The sequence below is a fragment of the Apostichopus japonicus genome, chromosome 19 (assembly GCF_037975245.1).
Source record: "Apostichopus japonicus isolate 1M-3 chromosome 19, ASM3797524v1, whole genome shotgun sequence".
Classification (NCBI taxonomy): Eukaryota; Metazoa; Echinodermata; class Holothuroidea; order Aspidochirotida; family Stichopodidae; genus Apostichopus; species Apostichopus japonicus.
Genome location: NC_092579.1, coordinates 12,770,347 through 12,791,053, shown reverse-complemented (window position 1 = coordinate 12,791,053; position 20,707 = coordinate 12,770,347). Strand labels below are relative to the sequence as shown.

General features: G+C 38.1%; 1 protein-coding gene across 3 annotated transcripts in view; it reads left to right on the top strand.

The window, feature by feature from the left end:
* The window catches only part of LOC139960069 (thiosulfate transporter TsuA-like), a 33,905-nt gene that overhangs the window by 10,482 nt on the left and 2,716 nt on the right, over positions 1–20,707 (top strand). The window contains exons 1-10 of one of the 3 annotated variants that reach the window (XM_071958119.1): positions 1,610–2,076; positions 5,007–5,157; positions 14,397–14,887; positions 15,597–15,838; positions 16,155–16,209; positions 17,782–17,884; positions 18,451–18,583; positions 18,838–18,892; positions 19,414–19,583; positions 20,204–20,355. In XM_071958119.1, the coding sequence (XP_071814220.1) occupies positions 5,117–5,157; positions 14,397–14,887; positions 15,597–15,838; positions 16,155–16,209; positions 17,782–17,884; positions 18,451–18,583; positions 18,838–18,892; positions 19,414–19,583; positions 20,204–20,355 (1,442 nt within the window). In that variant the 5' untranslated portion in view covers positions 1,610–2,076; positions 5,007–5,116. Of the gene's footprint in view, positions 1–1,609; positions 2,077–5,006; positions 5,158–8,936; positions 9,097–14,396; positions 14,888–15,596; positions 15,839–16,154; positions 16,210–17,781; positions 17,885–18,450; positions 18,584–18,837; positions 18,893–19,413; positions 19,584–20,203; positions 20,356–20,707 lie in introns of those variants that run through there. The other 2 variants (XM_071958120.1, XM_071958121.1) reach the window with 2 other exon arrangements.

The window sequence follows — 20,707 nt, the reverse complement described above, 5'->3', positions numbered from 1 at the left end:
CTGCAATCCACCGGTGTCGGGCAGCACAGGCTTCGGGCATTCCGCTTGACTCGGGCAGCGCAGGTGTCGGGCAATCCGCTGGACTCGGGCAGCGCAGGGGTCGGGCAATCCGCTGGACTCGGGCAGCGCAGGGGTCGGGCAATCCGCTGGACTCGGGCAGCGCAGGGGTCGGGCAATCCGCTGGACTCGGGCAGCGCAGGGGTCGGGCAATCCGCTGGACTCGGGCAGCACAGAGATGCGGGCACTCTAAAATGCTTAAACACATTTGTTTGGACTTAGCAAATATCAAAGGCTTTACCACGAGCCGCCGGAAGGAAAGTTCCTTGTCTTGCACTCGACCGACTCTCCGACCCTCTGACTCACTCATTTACGAAAGAACCCTGCATTATATACCCCGGAAATAACCCCCGTTTACACACGTCCGTACATAAACTGTAAAAAAAAAGGCTTAGACCAATCAGGGACTACTTGTATATATAACTACGGTGAGTTGCGACCAATGGGATCGCCTCACACACCCACCGCCGTGCCTGCCTATGCCAGTCACGGGAATACATCGATATAGCAAAATTACGTAATCAGTTCCTGTTCCGGATAAACATCTCTCGTTACCTCCGCGGAGCGCAACAGATGTTACCCCTGAGGGAGCGAAACGTATCTCACTAAGGAAAAGTCGTAGCTTTCCGCTACAATATTTTACTCACTGAAAAAGTTCCGAACTTCGAAGTCAATCGACTTCGAAGTATACAGCCGGACGCGTTTTGTTTTTTTCCCAGGACGAACGTGGGTTTCAGATTTTTCAGGAATTTACAAATTCGTTTGAAATCAGAGTTAGGGTTTAGGAAATGGGTTATGGATTCACTTTCTGTGAAAATGAAGGATTGTCGTTCATAATCTGTGGTCAAAACTAGGAAAAAAGATTCAGAACATGTTTTTTGAAAAAGCGTCACATGTTTGGAATCCAGGGATTTGATTGGCCGATGCCCACGTTCGTCCTGGGAAAAAAATACGCCAGCCGGACAGCTGGCGGTCTAATAACTTCTTGGTTTATTTTAATTTATAACAGATAGGCCTATGTTACATAAAGGCCGCATGTGGTTCAGAACTTGTCCACCCCTAACGCCTACACTGAAATTATTAAACTGGACAATATGCGTGACACAGATTTAAATGTCACATACAGGAAGGGGATAAGTGTAGTTATTGGCGCGTTTGCAAGGGACTGTTTTATTTCAAATCTTTGGCTAAGCTATGTCACTCACGTTAATGACCGTGTTCTCCAAAATTCCTGATGTCATACAGTAAAATACGGCTTGTTGGGGCACGGCGGGGTGCGGGCGTTCCGGGGAAGTCGAAACATATTATAAGACGTTTTATAAACCAGTCAGTCATACTCTACGTAAGTTTAACAGTACATGGATTACGCCCATGTGTTCCTGGTTGGCACCCCTCCCCTCTCTCTCCCTTCCCCCATCAGTAAGTTTGGTCATTCTATTTCTCCTGATGTAAGTTTTACCACATCCTTTTTGTTCCGAACACTACCCGTATGTCGAGACATAAATCATTCATAACACTTTACGAAACCACAGCGATGACAGTTCCGAACCACCAATGAATTACTGAGTTATGACTTAGATATGTTGTTCTTCTATCTCTTATTTCACAACGTATATGAATTTGACGTTACATCTAAGAATATGCGTGCATGCACTTCACTGGCTAGCCCTTTAAATCATTCGAAAATTCTTACCGGAAATAGTATAGGTCTTGTTAACTGACCGACCACAGTGCATGCATGTGTCATACAGACCGAACTGTCATTCTGTGGTTTCTGTACGGAAAGTTTCGGACGATACGAAAATGAAGACTTTAGGTGATATCGCTTCGCCACTACATGACTATATACTTGTCGAAAGGAATAACAGAGCAACATTTTCTTGAGGATATTATAACGTAGGAATTATTTCGTTTGCTTTCATCGTGTTCAACGTTTCTATTTGCCATCCAAATTGACAGCAGTTCCTTCTTTTTTCTTCTTATTTTTATTATTATCGTTATAATTTACGGAGTGTTGCGGTAAGTGTTTTTTCTTGTTACTAGTATACTTGTGTTTAACTTCTATAATGGAGGATGCAACAAAGAAGATTAAAAGTATCGTCTGAACTAACACGAATTTATAAGTATTAACAAGTATTACAGATGCAGCAATAATTAGGGTAAACCTTATATCTTTGGGTGGTGAGAAGATTATAGTGCGACAAAGAAGTTTCAATGAGAAAGAATGAAAACTATAGCAAATAATTCTGTCAAAATATTCCACGTTTTTCTCATATCATCTAGATGGCCAATTTTGAGTAACGAAGTGCAAATGTTTGGAATCAGGACGAGGGAATATGTCTGACATATATACCTGCGGGTTTTAAGATATGATATTGCAGGGAGTTTGACCGAAAGGTATTTTAGTTCGGACTTATAAATGTGTAAAACTGTACATATACTTATCTGAGTATATTATCTAATATGTAAATATTATTTTTGGTTGGAGGTGTTGTCTTGAAGCAAAAATCAGTTTATTGAATTACTCTCGGCGAGCAAACGTGCAATATAATTTTCAATTAATATAGCGCCAATAACCACAGTTGCTAAACCTCAGAGAATCAATCACTAAATCTCGAAAGGGAGGGGCCTGGCCTGGTCCATGGGAAGGGGAGGGGGGGGGGTGAGGTGAGTTTGCTACTAATAAGCACGCGGTATGTAATTTAAAGTTAACGAAGGGTGTTTTACAGTTGATTGTGTATGCGAAGCTTTATACATGTATAGCGTTAGTAGTAATCCACGCAACGTGAAAATTTTATCTCTTCTATTGAAAGGTCAAAATGATTGTTTATTTCCGACATTCTATCCTTCTTCGTGCCTTCAACTTTTTTAAAGGACCTCTTATCATCTCTATAAGTGGAACACAGTTGTTAAATCATCAGGCCTCGAAATTCAGGCTATTTACTAGTTATAAATGCCAGTGCATGGGTTTCGCAGTGTGCCGGTATAGCAAAAGAAAGGGCATTTGCATTTCTCTGCTAGCAAGGGCGTAGGAACCGGGGGGCTGGGGGGGGGGGGCGCCATCCCCCCAGTGAAAAATGTGGAGGGGCGGAAGTATCATTCCCCCCCCCCGCTCCGCAAGTCAGAAAACCCCTTTTTCATTTCCAAATGAGAAAAAAAATCTCATTTGGAGCACCAAATTGCATCTAAGGCCAGGTGAAAATACAAAATTAAGTTTACAAAATGGAGTGGGTGTTGAAGTGTGCTATATTGCACCAAATTGCATCTGAGGCCACCTGGAAATGCAAAAACACCCCCTCCCCTTAGACCCCTCCCCCAGGCCGGCCATCAGTCTTCAGCCCCCCCACTCAAAAGTACCTTCCTACGCCACTGTCTGCTAGTGTAGACTTAATATTGGTTTTGTAATTCAAAGAAAAGGCAAATTGGTATGTAAATTAGATGGTTTTCTTGTACTGGAAATTTTCAGCACGCAACGAAAATTGAGGTGACATTCTATGGCTGAATCAAGTTATTGGTCGCATATGATATATATGTAGCAGTAAGAGTCTTCAATTACGCAATCTTGAATATATGATATATATGATGGTATCTGCACGTTTAAAGCTCAGCAGTATTTACTGACCCAAAAGTTTAGCACTCTAAAAATAGCTACAAGTTTTTAAAAAGCACTTTGTTATGGAGGCTCTCATGATCCTCCATATTATTTTCCAGACATATACGAGGAAGGTTCAGTTAAACATTTAGGTCTACATGTCTAAATTATGCAAGGGTGACAATAATAAACATGCGTATGGAAATATGAACACGATTTTTTGACCATATATTGGACTATATCTACATAACCGGAGGGGGGGGGGGGGTAGTATAGATCACCTTTAAAGGACACACATACGGTATAACAGGCATAATATGTAGCCCCTCTCTCCTTCCCTGTCGTCAGGGCCCAGATGGTATTTTATGTTCTATGACAAAGTTACAAGTATACTGCATGGCATGAATTTCGAGGAATTGCAAACGGAACAAATGATAAAAGAAGAACGGAACTCTTTAAACAATAGCTGTATACAAATTCGAGCTGTTAGGCCTAGTGTATATAGGTAACGTGATCTGTCAATGAAGTGCCTTAAGTATTAAACATATATAGGATTTCACAATAGAGAAAGAAAATATCAAAATGCGGGTTGCATAAAACGGTCATTATTAACCGTTTATTTAATAAATATAGTACACAGTATTGCATAATAGGTCAAAGATGTGGAAGTGTGCATGGGAGATGATGTTAAAGGTTTACATCTTGACTGTATTGAGTTTTACGGATAATAGTTAGAAAGAAATATATCTCAAAGAGGGAGTGAACTTCATTCCCTGTTCCCACTAAAGAATACAAGTCCACTACCCGCGGACGAGAAACCATTTCATAATAAGCCTATACGTTCTCTCCACTATGCAAATGAAAACACATCAAAACGTGCCTACCCAACAATGGCTGCTGTCAAAATTAATCAGCAATGTTATGTTATACTCATAGGCGTAGGAGGCCAATATGATTGGGGGGAGGGGGGGGGGGAGGCTGTAACGACTGGCCCAAAAAATGTAACCAACTTTTTTCAATACGCGTTCAATACGTTAGTGCCAGTGTTCAACCATGGGAGTTGATATGGAACGTTTAATACTCACTACTAAATATACTGGTCGTTACCTTACTGTTGTTCAGGAACCAAACTTTCTATTCGAAGATGCTTGTAAACATTATCAGAGAATGAGATCACGTTACACGGTCGTCTTGTCTATGCGGAATTTCATATTGTTCCCCAGATCCAAGGTTTCAAAGAAATCAGTCGTTCCACTGAATTGATGAAATATGATATATTTTAGATGATGCATGTATACCCTGCAGTAGAGCGATCATGTTCTTATAACATATAGTATCATCCACTTTCTTTTCACAGACGCATCGCCATCTGTGATTAAAGTATGGAGGACTTTATCTAGATTACAATAGTTGGAAAGGCTACAACGTCAACAACATCAACTTCCACTATATCCGAAACGAATCAAAATGGCGGATGTCGTAGTGGATGTACCAGATGAAGATGAGGAGTAAGTAATGACTCTGGTCACTCATAATTATGTGCATAGGCCTATTTGTTGAATTTAGAAAATACAAACACGATACGCACCATCTATGAAGTCTAATTACTTATCCATAAGACATTCGGCAGACTTTGATCAGGGAAATGAAAGACACGTTCATTTGCCTCAGGTCTATCTATATTCCTTCTAATGAAATCATCTCTTGACGATGGACGTGATGCAAAATATATCATATGCCACTGTGGTCTAGATGTTATACCTATTGATGATTGCTGTATGATAAGTGCAGGAATATGCGTGGATTTTTTTATATACCAGCTATATAACATAAAAGCGTAATACAGCTAGACGCAATGCGACCATTCAAAGTACTGTACATTGTAACAGGAAGAGACATTCCTTAAAAATATCAAAAGATCAGAAGGCAGACTGTATTGGCCAGTCTATAATATCGCTATGACAACAGTGGTGAATATGTAGTTCATAGCAAATAAAAAAAAAAAACTTAAAAGGCATTCAAACATTGTCAAAGAGGTTATGACAGACAGAAAATAAGGTTTTGTGTAAAGATTGTGGCTGTTTAGAATAGGTTTTTGATCACTATCTGACTATGCAGCCCCTTCAAAGGAGCGTTTCATACCCTTAATATCAGATTTACTCAATCAAATATATTTAATATAAAAAGTACAATAACTTATCGAGGCACTATATGATGTACTGCTTCTCGTTTGTGTTTGGGTGCAATTAGCTAGTAATCATAACTTTAATGGTGGTAACAATCCACCCCACCCCCTCCCAAACACCCTTCTATATGATATTATACAAAGTAGGCTACGTCTATTTTTACATATAATACGGTGTGATAATTGTCGGGCCTACACTTAAATTATCGTATCAAACCGATATCATTTTAATGCAATAAAACTACCACCGAAACTGTGACCCAATATAGAGATTAGGGGAAAAAAACAAACAAACGCTATGTCACCGATCCCATGGGCTTCCCTTCTTTACTGTCATCACGTGATTATGAGATTAGTATATGGAATGCAGCGTCATAAATGTACGGGAAAATGAACAGTTGTCAACAAATCGTGGCAGTGCCTCGACTGTGTATATGGATAACGATAGACGCCACCTCAAAGCTAACTATATATTTGCGTACTATAATGATCTAAAAATTCGTTAGCAACGCTCTGGAAAGGAAACTGTCAAAGGGGATCTCAAAGAGTCTTTTTTTTAAATTCAACTTCAGCCAAAAGTACCGCATTATAGATAGCATAACATACTGTAGAGAAAGTACAATGTAGGCCTCATTAGGCAGAATTAATTAGTGTTCTTCCTGCAACAAATTTAGCAAACTGACATGCTGCTTCGCTTTGCTATCTTCGAAAGCAAAAACATTCGCGGAGGAAACGAAGCATGCTTTTAAATGTATAATTTGTGACACGAAAAATCCTGCACTTTATTATCCAGACAATGGAAATCACGTCATTTAAAAGCCAAGTGAGCCCTCTATTAAATTCACACGGCGTTGTGCACCTATTGTGTGTGCTGCAATAGGTGATGAAAAGAACACAATAAAAATCAAGGTTGTTCTGAAGACAGAGAAAGATGGGTATAAAATAGGGGGGGGGGGGGAGAGGCTACAGCTAAGTGGGTGGATTTATATTACATTACCAATAGGTTAAGTGTAAATGAACTTTCAGATTGAAAACAATCGTATATGTAAAATGAGAACATTTACAAAGTATTGGCTGTTCTCTAAACGCGCGCAGCAAGACCATTCTGACACATTTTATGAAAATTCACCCAAGAGAGAAACTATATGCACGAAAAATCCAAAGCATCTTGATCCACTCTCAACCCCAGTCCCAATACAGTCGACACTGTGCCGTATGATCATGACGATGTGACGTCATGACGTCAAATGAGTATATCGCGAGTTCCTTGAAGAAGGCAGATATATACCATACTTGATCAGGGTCAAAGGTTGGTGGGCGAGGCTGCTTTGTATATACTGTGTATCTGAACAGATACTAAACATGATCAAAGATCGAGAAGCGATCGTTTTAATACATGTTTCTATACTGTTCTATAACATATCGTTAAACAGTCAGCAGTGATTCGTTAACTCGACTATTCCATTCGAATAGTAGACTAAAATCGAAAGTTCATTTATTTATTTATAATTTGCATGCGATTATAAGAATAAAAACAAAGGCCGGACGATCAAATTGGGTCAATCATCTCTATCATCGATCTTAAATTATCAGCTAACTGCCCATTTTGTTTGAATGCATGAGAAAATACACGATTGATGACGATTGACATTGAGGTGATCTGCCACCCTGCGTTGTCACTATATGTGACACATTAAATGTGAAATAGTCTCTTACTTCAATTTATCAGATCATGTTTACTTAGATTCTCTAATGACATGTTTTGTATCAGTTGTAATATACCTGTACTGCTTAGTCCAACCAGCATATTGAACTGTAATGACTCTGCATTATTGGTATAAAGGGCAAGGACGTCAAGAAAGGGCACCTTCATAAAGTTCTTTAAAGATGAAGGTGAACTTTAAGTGAGTAACAGACCGTGTCCCTCGTACCAATGTATCGGTTAGCTGGAACTGTTTGTTATTATAATAATGCCATGGTTATATGGGTAGGCCATTATATATGAAAAAGCTATATCTTGATCAATGCTTACACGGTACTTTGTCGGTCTTTATTTGAAAACACGTCATATATAGTTTTTAATATAACTAGCCTATACACGGAACACTGTGCGACTTGAGTAATGCAGTAAATAAGGATAAAGGTACTTCGTACATTTCAGTTGAACGTACCGTACTTTTAAATAATTTTATGATCACTTAATGCAAAGTTAAATACGCAGTGTAACTTACAGAAATCTATATTGTATAGCTAAACAATTCTTCCTGTAAAATAAGTAGCTCAACGCAGTTAGCTTCGATATCACTGCATATTGCCCTCCTATCAATAGCTCACTGCCACCCCACCCCTCCCCACTTCCCCACTGCCCCACCCCACTCCATTTCCCCATCCTGTTCTCCTCATTTCTATTCCTATAACGGAATAACTATAGAATAAGGAAAACTGAAGATTTCCAAAAGGGGTCCGGTGAGTGGTGACAGAATTGTCCTCGGAACCTCTTTCCTTCATCAACAGAGATACAACCCCCCCCCCCCCACGTTTTCCTTGGCTTATAATTTAACCAACTCTGATATATGAAGTTATATCCTATATATTGTGACTCACACTTTTACAAAAGAACAGATGTTTTTTCTGATTTGTCCATATATACTTTACGGGTTGCAATTAGATCTACTGAGGCATATCGCTGAGAATGAAAATTTTCTAATCAAATTAATGAATAGAATAACTATGCTATTGTCAATAAGACTCAACCCTATAATTAATTTCGATCCACCCTTAATTGATATATACCATTAAATCTGTTTCGTTGTCATATAGAAGTATATATATATATATATATATATATATATATATATATATATATATATAGATATAGATATATATATGTATATATAGATATATATATATATAAATATATATATATATATATATCAGTATAATATTATTGTATGATACTATCTGATTCGGGTGGGTATACAGCTCAATATATGTAAACAATTTGATATATGCCACCTGATAATTTAACGAACTCTGTGAGTCAATAAAACACTTTACAAAACGCGTTCAAAGTTCAAGCCTGGGGTACAGATATTTCTATAGATTTAGATGTGCTACAGGTATTGTACAATAAGCACAGTCGAGTGAATATCACTTTATTAACATAGCAAATCTGAAATCAACATTTTGTCTCCACGGTGGGATATGTTTGAACATTGAGAGAATGCGTCAGGACTAAAATAATGGCTCAAAATAACAGCAGGTAGGCCTAAATCAATATATTTTTTGCTTTTATTATTTAATATAAGGATCAAAGATGTGAGGGAATTAGTGTTGTTTAGGACCTGTCCAAGTAACAAAATTAATTTTGTTTTTGTTTTTGCCAAAGTGTATATAACTTGAAATGTTTTATTCAATATATATATATAGAATATATATAATTAGGATTGGTATATAGCGGAAGCTTAGCCATTATACATATATACACCCTATATTTAACGTTCGTTTTTCTTTCAAAATCTTCCCTTGTGCTTACAACGTGTGGCTCATTTGGACAATATAGCTCATGTAAGGTGTAAATGAAAGGCAAACGCCTTGCTCTCAAATACTGGATCATATATGGTAAAATACTGCCAATTCATACATGTTCAAATTACAGTATACTTCACTATATTATATGCTGACAACCACAATTTTACATTTTAACTATCCAGGACATTTATTTGCCTAATTTACTCATATAACAGATAGCTACACCGCGGATCCAGTAGGTTTGGTGGGGGAGTGGGAGGGGTGTTCACCCCACACTCCATTTCAACCTCACAAAAAATATCAAAGTAGTTATTGAACACAACCTTGCGTATAAACCTAATTATATATAGACCTTATCTATAGTCTAAATATGCCTCAGGAAACACCATGATTTCCCATTTAAAATATCATTTCGGGGAGCAGGGAGGACCCCCATGTGCTCCCCTCCCCATACACAGTAGTCGACTTCAAAAAACCCAGTGCCACACCTCTCCTTTAAAAGTCCTGAACCCACTCCTGAGTTGCATATAAAGACCTCTCTACATTCAACACATAGTTGAAGACAAATTTGTCGACATATATCTCAAAGCAGATTTATGAGCTGAATTTGACAAGTTTTGCGTTGATTTCGTTACGGAAACTTTCCCATTATAATGTAGGTTATACGTTCATTAGTTGTATAATCAAGATTCATTTAAAATAATTTAAACAAAAAGCGGGGAAAGTTCCTACTTTTCTTTGCTTTGTATGATTAACACTGACATGTTCTTAATCAAGTACCATATTCTTAATTAATTACTCTCGTTAATTGATGGAAACATCTATAGCTGTCTAGGAGAGCGTCGGCTAATTTTGAATTATAATACATTGCATCATATATAGGTTTTGTAAAATATGTGATCAAACGCAAAACATTGAATTAAAATCACAATAGATGGTTTATATATGCCTTATATATATATATATATATATATATATATATATATAGTAGTAAGTATAGTAAGTATATAGTAGTAAGTATTATATTTTTCAAAGCAAACCACAAATGCATTTAATGCCTTATACAGGTATAAGCCCATTACCCTAATATAGTTATAATTCTTTACAAAACGCATGAAATAACAATGTACATGAGGGCGGCGGGGGAGGGGGGGGGGAGGGAGGGAAATTTGGATTTTATTTGGTAACGTTCAGTTGGAAAGCACATCGATCTGACCTTTTCTATAATCGGAAGGAGCTGTAGGAGACGACTGAAATTTGACACAAAAATGGACAAACAACTGTTTTTGTTCGAACAGGTCATTGTCAGCAAAACAAACTAGTTCCGCAAGGGCACCGTAAGGTGCCGTGGTCATTTCCTGAGGTCAATTATTACTCGCAGGATTATTTAAAAGAGCTTTCTTTATCTGTGAGATGGTTTGTTTGAAAATTCAATAGTTTTAGGCGTTCTTGGATTCTATAAATCTGTAGGTAGATCAATTTAGAAAGAGAACTAGAGGGATAAGGAGATGCCGGGGGGGGGGGGCGGGGGAGACTAAAAATACACACACACACCCACGCATACATACATACATACATACATACATACATACATACATACATACATACACATGGAAAGTTTATATAAAGATATAAGCATGACTTGACTAAACTTAACATTCTATTTTTATGACGTCACATGAGGAGTATAATACACGATGAGGCCAGCACGATGACGTGTGTATGGACTTTTAATGACGTCATGATTACAAGATTCGGATGGAAGTGAAACAAATTGCACGCTCCCTTGTACAGTGTGTATAAGCGCGTTTCGTTTCGACGTTATGACCACCCACACGGACAAGCACACGCGTTCACCAGCATGCGAAAACGCTGGATGAACCAGAAATAAAGGGCCTATGTTCCAGCGCCGAATCTTTGGGACGAACTTTGCATACAGACAGATGTGGTGATTGACTAATTCAATGTTCCACTTATGCAATTTCGTCTAAGATATGTTTTGCTGAGATATAAGCAAAAAATAGTCACTGTGGTATGAACAGAATTGTATGAATGATACGAGGACTACTCAAAGTAAAATATCCCTTGGGTTACTTTTATGATGCAGTCTATGTCTATGTAGTAGAAAATGAGATAAACGTCTATGAAGGTATATTGTAACTTACAGCCAGGGCTAGTGTTTGCACTGGTTCTGGTTCATACAATAGACTTCTGGGAAGTTGTATGCTAGTTTAGGATTATACCCTTAAGCTAGGTGATACTGCCTGTGAACGTATGGTCCATTTCCAAATTAAGCAGACTTAATTAAATTACCAAGCATTTTTGAAAGTACTTTCCTGGATGAAATTCTTACTCTCCGAGTTACTTTTGCATGGGAATCTACCTGGTTCACTTATAGACAAAGACATCTAAGAGAGGGGATATGTTTGAAACTTAACTGAAATAGTTGCCTGTTGAAGTTTGAGTATAAGAGTGACCATTATTTCAGTTTCTAGCAGTTTTTGGGGACAATAATGATGGCCTTCAAAGCGTCATTGATAAGGCCTGGAATCACTCATCCGCAAACAGGAAACCGTACACAATGATAGCCTAACACGGTTTATGTATAAGGTGACTATGTCGGTCTATTTACGAGTTGCAGACACATAGCCTTTCAAATGACTGATTGAATAGAGAGAATACATACCGTACTGAATGGGACCTGTTATCTACGGACAGGAAGAAACCTAGAATCTGAAGAGTATCTTACCCAAGGACGGGACGTTTTGTAAATATCGAGATAATGGAATGAAAACATTCGAGTTAGTAAGATAACTCGGATGATAATAAGTCCACTAATTGTCCACCGCAAAGGAGTGTATGCAATAGTCTGTCAATCTCCATCACAGTTTCCTGACATAAAGAAAGACGTCCATCCTTGTTCTTCCTTTTCAAGGTATCCATACACAGCCTTTCAGAACTAGTAGGCCTACGGTATATGATGCCTCTCTCAACAAACGGTGAATCTTCTTAGTAAAATATAGTGCTGAATATGACTACTGACGACCCAATTTAGGGGGTCAGGAAAAGAATTAGAGCACCCATCCGGGCCCAGGACGCCCTTAAAAAGCGGCATAAGCCTACCTCTCCCTTCCCCATTTTCAATCTCAGGCAAATTCAAAAGTAGTTATTAACACTACCTATAGTGAACTTCAAACTGAATTGTGACATGTTTAAAAGCTTTTGTCGGGAATCGAACCTGTTAATATATATAGCGGGAGGACCGGGTTCGAATCCCGGTGGAGGCTGGAATATTTATCACTGTTCTGGAATTTCCAATACGATTTCAATTATATATATTATATATATATATATATATATATATCGGCAGTATTATTTTAAATTTCAAATATTACCGAAATTGCATTCATCATACCTGGTTACTATGGTAATCTACCAGTCCTGAGTTGTTTTGTTTTTCTTTCAATAGCCACGTTGGTGGTAGTCAGGTTGGGTCATCCTAAAATTCCAATCACAAAGAACAATAAACTATCATACCTGCATAGTTACTCACCTCTTTTATATAGACCTAGCCCTATATCTTTTGCTATTACTTGTAATTTGTATTGGTCGAAGTGCCGTACACAACTGTTGAGTTCAACTCACCATCATCATATAGAGGTTTGGCGGATATGGGATGTGAAAAGAGGTCCTTTGAGAAGCAGGCACCTACGACCTATGAACTACAGAGACCTGTAGTATAAGCATATGGAATGACGCTCTATTAGATAAGCCTAAGTTCAGTTATTGCCTCTTTGAAGCGTTATGGATATCAATGAATCTCACTCATAATCTATAATATTTTTTCTCATTAATATTTTTTTTTTAAGTCAATAGTATCGTGCGCATGACTTTAGGCTGTCAGGGGTTGTGGGCCAAGTTCCTATTTTCCACGACTGACCCCATGACAATTCCCGCACTGATTTTTTCTCAATACCGCCACTTCCCCCGACTGAGGCTCAGAAGTTGAATCATCGCATCCCCCCCACCCCTCGGTTCATGCTGCATGTTTAAAATTCCTATATTTTTATGCGTGTGTTCAAGGCCTATCACATTCAGAATGGATCAGATCAGCCAGCTATCCGTATCGCTTATCAGTTCAATTGGAGTGCTGTGACACAATTTTGTCAAAACAGAATTTAGACATTAAATTGAGCTCCAATATCTTACACTCGGTGTGCCACAGATGAATCAGTTTCTGTTGAACTGAGGTCATTACATCCCTCACTGTATCCCATATACCGGAAATGTCAGGCAATTTGTATGATTCACATCTGTCTTTCTTTCTTCTTTCTAAGGCTCCCCACCCCCTCCCCTTATTTCTCGTTCGACGTAAGGGGGTCGAACGCCCCTCCACCCTCTCTGAATCCGCCCTCGATAGTAGGCTATACACTACGAAATCAATCCACTATCAATCCCCTCATTCATATATATGCATCATTGTTTTTGTTTACTTCGTTTTGTATTAACTTTCTTGGAGTACACGTGGTCTAATTTTCACTTTAAATATATATCTCTTAAATATATTAAATCTATGTCCGTCACCTCACCGCCCATGCCCCGCACTTCAATACATTTACTTTTCCGTTCCTAACGCTTCATATATACATACGACTGGAATATCAGAGTTCTGTTTTTACTATTCAAGACAGGTTTGGAATAACACTCAGTTTTACCTTGACTTGCTGATTACTCTCTCATAACAGCCTACTTATTAGGGTTCGTTATGACGTTTTACGAGGCATATTTAGTGACGTGGTGATCTGTAAGTGTTCCTTGTTGATAAAGACTGATCTGTTTGCCAATTCAGCCACACAAAAGGTTCAGTTATATGTATACATATAGTTAGTCGACCATGCATGCCCATTCTGTGTACAAAGGTCCTTAGTGTGCTCTGTGTTGAAGTACCACAGAATGAACACACTCTTAAGTTGGTATATGATTAATTCCAAGCTTTATAGGCCTATATGTATATATATGTTATATTTACAGAACCCAAGAGATTCATCTGCCAGGGGAGATTTGCGGAGACTCGGACGAAAATGTGGACCATTTAGGCGCCGATCAGGAGACGACCCAAACCAAGAACGAGTCATTAACAATGACTGCCAATAGCAGTAACAATAACGACCAGATGGGTACGGATAATCCAGCTTACGTACCAGACGACAAGGACTGGACGGGTAGAGACACAGAAACGATGTATTCCCGCCAATCAGACACGGTAAAGAACCGATCGAATGGAAGCAATCACTCCAACAGTATCACACCGGTAGAAAAAAAAGGTTATGTCGAAATGGATTACGGCGTCGTAAAAACTAACGGAAATATTAAGAAAAAGGAGAGCTTCAACGAAAAATGTGACCATGAAAGTTTAAAGTCTGCATCAATGGATTTTACAGATATCGCCAAGATAGTTGGAAAACTTGCAGTGTGTCTTCTCTGTGGGATGGTGATGGGGTTGTCATTGGAGAAAGGTAGAGGTGAGTATAGCATATCTTTTGTAATTCGTTGATAACATAGAGAAGATAAAAAATGTGCGATGTTTACTAAAAGAAATATATATTTACTATATATATAGATGTATATATACATATTTCAATTATATATATATATATATATATATATATATATATATATATATATATATATATATATATATATATATATATATATATATATATATATATATATATATATAATTGCCTTTGTCGTTTACCTCCATTTCATTAACAAAAGTCTGTATAAAGTATCTCTTTCGAGATCCGGCTTTAGGAATCACAAATGATTTCGAGTTGGTTAGCATTATGTTTGATCTCTAGAGCAAGGCAAATACGTCATCAAAACATAACTAGTTCTGTTCGATACAGGTGACAAGCGCCTGCAGTGCTTGTATGCGGACACCCTAACCACTATAGGCTATGGACGCTGTTTGTATGTCCAGAGGCTCGAAACCGGTAAGGAAAGTCGTAATTCCACTGTAGGCGTTTGTCACCTGTATCGAACAATACTAGTTCTGTTTTTGGTGACATATTTGCATTACTCTAGAGATTAAACGTGATCCTAACCAACTAGAAGTCATTTGTGATTCCTAAATATATATATATGTATGATTATGTATATCAATGCCAGATCCAAGGCCTTATAATTGGCTTTTTTTCTGTTTTTTTCTTCGGTATTCTCATTTCCCAGTATTTGAGCCAAGGAGTATCAGATGTCAATTCACATATCAACTATGGATCATGATGAAAATGTTCCTGTCAGCCGTTGCTACGGGGTTACTCTGCCTAGCTACCCTGTCCGTTCTACCCTTTACGAAAAACGCCTTTGAAAACGCCAGGATAGAATACCTCGGCTGCTTAACAACGAAAGGAGTGCTGATGGCGTCAATTGGAGGGGCGTTGTTAGGGGCGGGCATGGCGCTTTCTGGAGCAGTAAGTGTAACTAGTGTAAAACCGCAAAGTTTCCCGCGTTTGCCTCTCGGTGCAGGGTGCGAGAGAAGGGCGATTCGTTTGGGTGGGGAGACAAATTTATACCAGTCATTATTTGCATATACGTATGTCACTTGGCAATCGTCACAATTAAATTAAGTTATAAGCGTACAGCTTTAAATTATCAACTTGTGAGGAATGTGAGGAGAGGTATATGTAATCATGTGCTCAGTTAGTTCCTCGTTATGTATAAATAAAGCCTAAACAAAGCTGTGAGATATGCCAAAAACATTGGATTACTTATATTACTCTTTTATAGTGTCCTGGTATGGTTCTTGCCCAAGTAGGAGCGTGGGTCGGTAACGGCAGTGGACGTGAGTATATCGGGTTTGATCTTATGTTTTGCTTAAAATGAGTATCTATGGGCAGGTAAAGATTATGTCGAGAATGTTTACCACAAAAACATTCCCCGGACGATAAGTACCTGACGTCATCATCCGTGAGAAAACTTCCAAATTTCCAGAAAAAGAATGTTCATTTTGGGAAAAAAGGCAACATTCTTTTTCCCGATCTCCTATGCTATATATGACACAGTATCGCCCAAGGGTTATCTGGAACTGACAGGATGGGGAAAAACATTATTAAACAATGAGAAATCATCTTATTTTAATTTTGTTTCTTATAATATTCTCTGCTATATAACTAACATACTGAGTTGCATCGATGCCTATAGACACAAAGATACACCGGACGTGTCAGGAATGAAGAATATGGACCGGGAAATAACATAAAGACATCATAATATATAAATATAGTAACATATAGTATAGTTATATAACATATAGTAACATATAGTACGTAAATATAGTAACAATCGGCCCATTTGTATTGTAAGTATATACGCAAAAGAGTGCGGCGTAAATCCCAGATCAGGTCATGAGCAATCATAATAGATTACCAAATATATCAGATTTAATTATATATACATCCTCCCCTCCCCTCTTCCCCCCCATTCTTCATATCCCAAGGGATATAATTGTCTTGCAAATTTCTTTTGTTGATTTAGAAAATAATTATGTCAAATTTGTAGCACTAATAACATTAGCCAATTTTGTTTTTTATTTCACCAATGTTTTGTCACATGCGCAGCTGCAATCATGAAAACGGCACATTAAAGCAACAACAATTGAGGTCCATTGTGGCTAGCAAAACTTTGGGGAAACAGTTCCATATGCCTGATTTGCCCCATGCATTCGTTTCGTACGTTGGAGAAGTCAAGAAACCCTATCAGGAAATGTCATTTCATTAATTCTATAGATAATATCCATTTCATTACGAATTGAAATATAACCTCTTTACATAACCATTTTGTTGTTGTTGTTCAGTTTCAAGTCATCACGTTGCTGTCACTCAAGTTAATATTTCCTTACCTGGTTATTATAAATCTTTGGCTATTGTGACGTCAGAGGAAGATATAATTAATAATCTATCCTCATTCAAACGTAATTTAAAGCGTTACCTTCTTTCGAATAGAATTTTATGATTTATTCTAAAATTCGGGCCACGTCTTTGTTAAAGTTTTTTTTCTTCCCCCCCCCCACTTTTTCTTCTTCTTCTTCTCCTTATTATTATTCATTATTCTTGTAACATTTTTGTTATTGTCATACTTTGTACCTTTGTTATACATTGTAAGTTTGTATTTTGGGGATACCTCCCTTACAAGTTCTTATGAACTTTTCGAGGATCCTTTACAACCATATACTTTGTATGTATACACTTGAATTATGTAAAATTGTGATAACGTTGATGGTTGAAATATAGTTGAACAAACATATATACGAAAAATGAATCGGAAAACCCCTGCAAATTATGCAATCATTATGCAGCCAATAAACATGTATGTTTTTTTTGGTTATATCTTTATTTGTATTTTCCTCAATTTGCAGTTGTTACGTTCATCGGTTGTTTAGCTGGTGCATTCACATACGGGGTATTACATCCATTTATCTCAAAATACCTGGGTAGAACATCACCTTACCAAAAACAACTGTAAGTACCGGTATTTGCTGCAAAACTGTATAGTCAAAGGTTGTTGAGACAGCATGTTGTTTGATGTAGTTGCCGTGAACATTTTTTACATTTCTTGTTAATATCCTATGTTTTATCACGATTTTTCACTGACCTCCATAGCTTTTCATAATGCCTATACGAAATTGAAAGAAACCAATACTCGTTCCGTTGGCTTTGAAATAGTTTCACGTTCTTCGTTATCATGTATTAGATAATGAGAAGCATTCTGCATATTTCTAAGGTTAACTCTATAACGCGAGGTCCATTACTATCCCTGCTGCTGGGTGTTTATATGAATGCAGGCACCAGTTCGGTATGACTATATAACCCCAAGAAACGCTTTGATGGCTAGGCATATTCCATGCACCAGTTTGGTGAATGAAAGAGCATTATCGTATTTGTTTCAAAATGATCTTTGGCGAACAATGGTTGAAAGTTTACACAATGGGAATACATACCGAGTTCTCCTCGCACCCAACCACGAAATCATCAATCTATATATATTTATCTATATATATATATATGTATATATATTTCTATTTCAGGGCAGATGACTGGATTTCGAAGGTCCCGTTTGCAGTATTTTCTCTTTCATTTGCTATTTTTATGGCAGCCATTGTTACTGGGTTAGAGCTCTGGAAACCATGGAGAACAGAAATACTGCCATCCCCAGCAATCGTAGGTTTTGCTTCTCCAAGTATTCCTCATTCTCGCCTTCCACATGTCCTTTCATATCTGTCATCTTTGGGTTTTATTTACATATGGGGAGCAGAGCTAGATGAGAGGGGTTATGTAGGCTAGATTCTATTATGGGGGAAGCATTGGTTTCCTTACATTTACTTCTCTCCTGTCTTTTTTGTTTTGTTTTTCGAAAGACCATACCTTAAATAAAATAGCCTAAGTCAGTTTAAATGTATTCTTATATTTCACAGGGGTTCACATCAACTTGGTTCATGACTGACTACGCATGGCCTCCTTACGTTGCAGGTATGCATTTGTATATATGAGCACTATGTCTCGTCCAATAATGAAAATTACGGTAGTTGTGGTATGCCATATCAACTCTCCAATATCCCCGTTATAGATACACGCGGACAACGAGGTGGGGGTGGGGGGGGGGTGGGGTAGATTTTATAAGATCGTGTGCGTTTGCCAATTACAATCGCATTCTTCCACCTACGTTGATAATACGTACGTGTGTGTGCACGTTCCCATTGCATGAATTCGGTGAATGCGAGATAACAAGAAAGGCATACATGGGAAAACAGTACTCTTACTCCTCTCCCCGCACGACCCGCCCCTCTCCATTCCCATCTCCATCCCGTTCCCCACACCAATCTTCTCATTTCCTTTTTCCAAGCTTGATTTTTTTAGTTACGACTCCAGTCCCATACCTCAGGATCATACATTCAATAGGTGCGTCTATATACGTACAAAAATGCTTATATTATTTTTAAACTGCAAGCTTACTAAATGTTAATTTAATGTTACTTGTTTTTTTTTTTCAGGTATACTAATCGGGTCCTTGCAACTTCCTTTGGTCTTGGTAGTACGGGATACCATCGGTGGTAGCGGTAGCTACTGTACCATCTCATCGCAGGTATTAGTAACCAAACGGATGGAAAGGGCGATACCATATCTAGCTAACTTCAAGAGAGGAGTATCAAGTTGGTGGCAGGTATGAATGTTGTTGTCTCTTTGGTTCTTTTGAAATCAAAAAATTCCTGCGCCATCCCTAAAATATTTGAACAATGACATAGATAACCGTCTCTCCGGGCGTAACACTAATGTTACACGTGAATTTGAAAAGTGAGTTTGAGCTTGAAGTCAACAAACATAGTTCGTGCCTACAGAACCAAGGGTCTAGGTATTAAACATAGCAGTGCCTTAACCAGAAAAGTTTTTTTTAAATTTTTTTAAATTATAATTATTTTTTTGTTTTCTTTTTGAGGTTTAGCTTTTAATACTAATTTTGCCGTGGTAAAAATTTCATTTGGTTTGGCATATTTTTTTATGCTAGCGAAATGAAACTTGGGTGTAGTGTTCAAATTCTTCATCATCTAAATTTATAAGCTAACCATGTGACATGGGTGTTGATCCACTTAAATATACCATGGAAGTGAACGTAATGACTCCTCGACGTAGACCAACGCCAACGATACCGCTCTCCTCCCCTCCCCACCCCTCCTTTAACCTCTTCCCCCACCTTCTAAAACATATCTCTATGATAAAGAATGCCCCAGAATTATTTTAAGGGTAACCTCTTATACTATATTAATTTATTTTTTAACTACACAGGTATTCTTTGTCAGCGGAGTCATTCTTGGTGCTATGACGTCATCGCTCTCCTCACATACGGCAGCTAAGGTTGACGGTGTAGGGTGGGCGATGTCGTTTGTCGGTGGGTTTATCATGTTATTTGGAGCTCGGTTAGGAGGTGGCTGTACCAGGTAAGTTTAGACCCTCTCTATAAGTAGACCAGATCTTATTTCAAATTTATCTCGGTGACTCTGACGTCATAATGACTACAGAGCCTTTAAGAAGTATAGCAGTAATGTGGTACCAAACAGATAAACAGGCAACAAACAAACTTCGCGAAGGCGTTAGAGAAAAGTACTATACTTAGGGGGAAAAAGAAGAGGGGGGGGGGGGGACTGTATTTTCTCCATTTCAGACTCTAGAACTTTATGCTTTCTACTAAAAATATTGACGTCTTATTTTAATACCTGGCCATCCGAAGGGTTTTTCTTCATTAGGAAGGGCACGAGCCTAACCGGAATGGTGAGACATCAAAACAGCTTG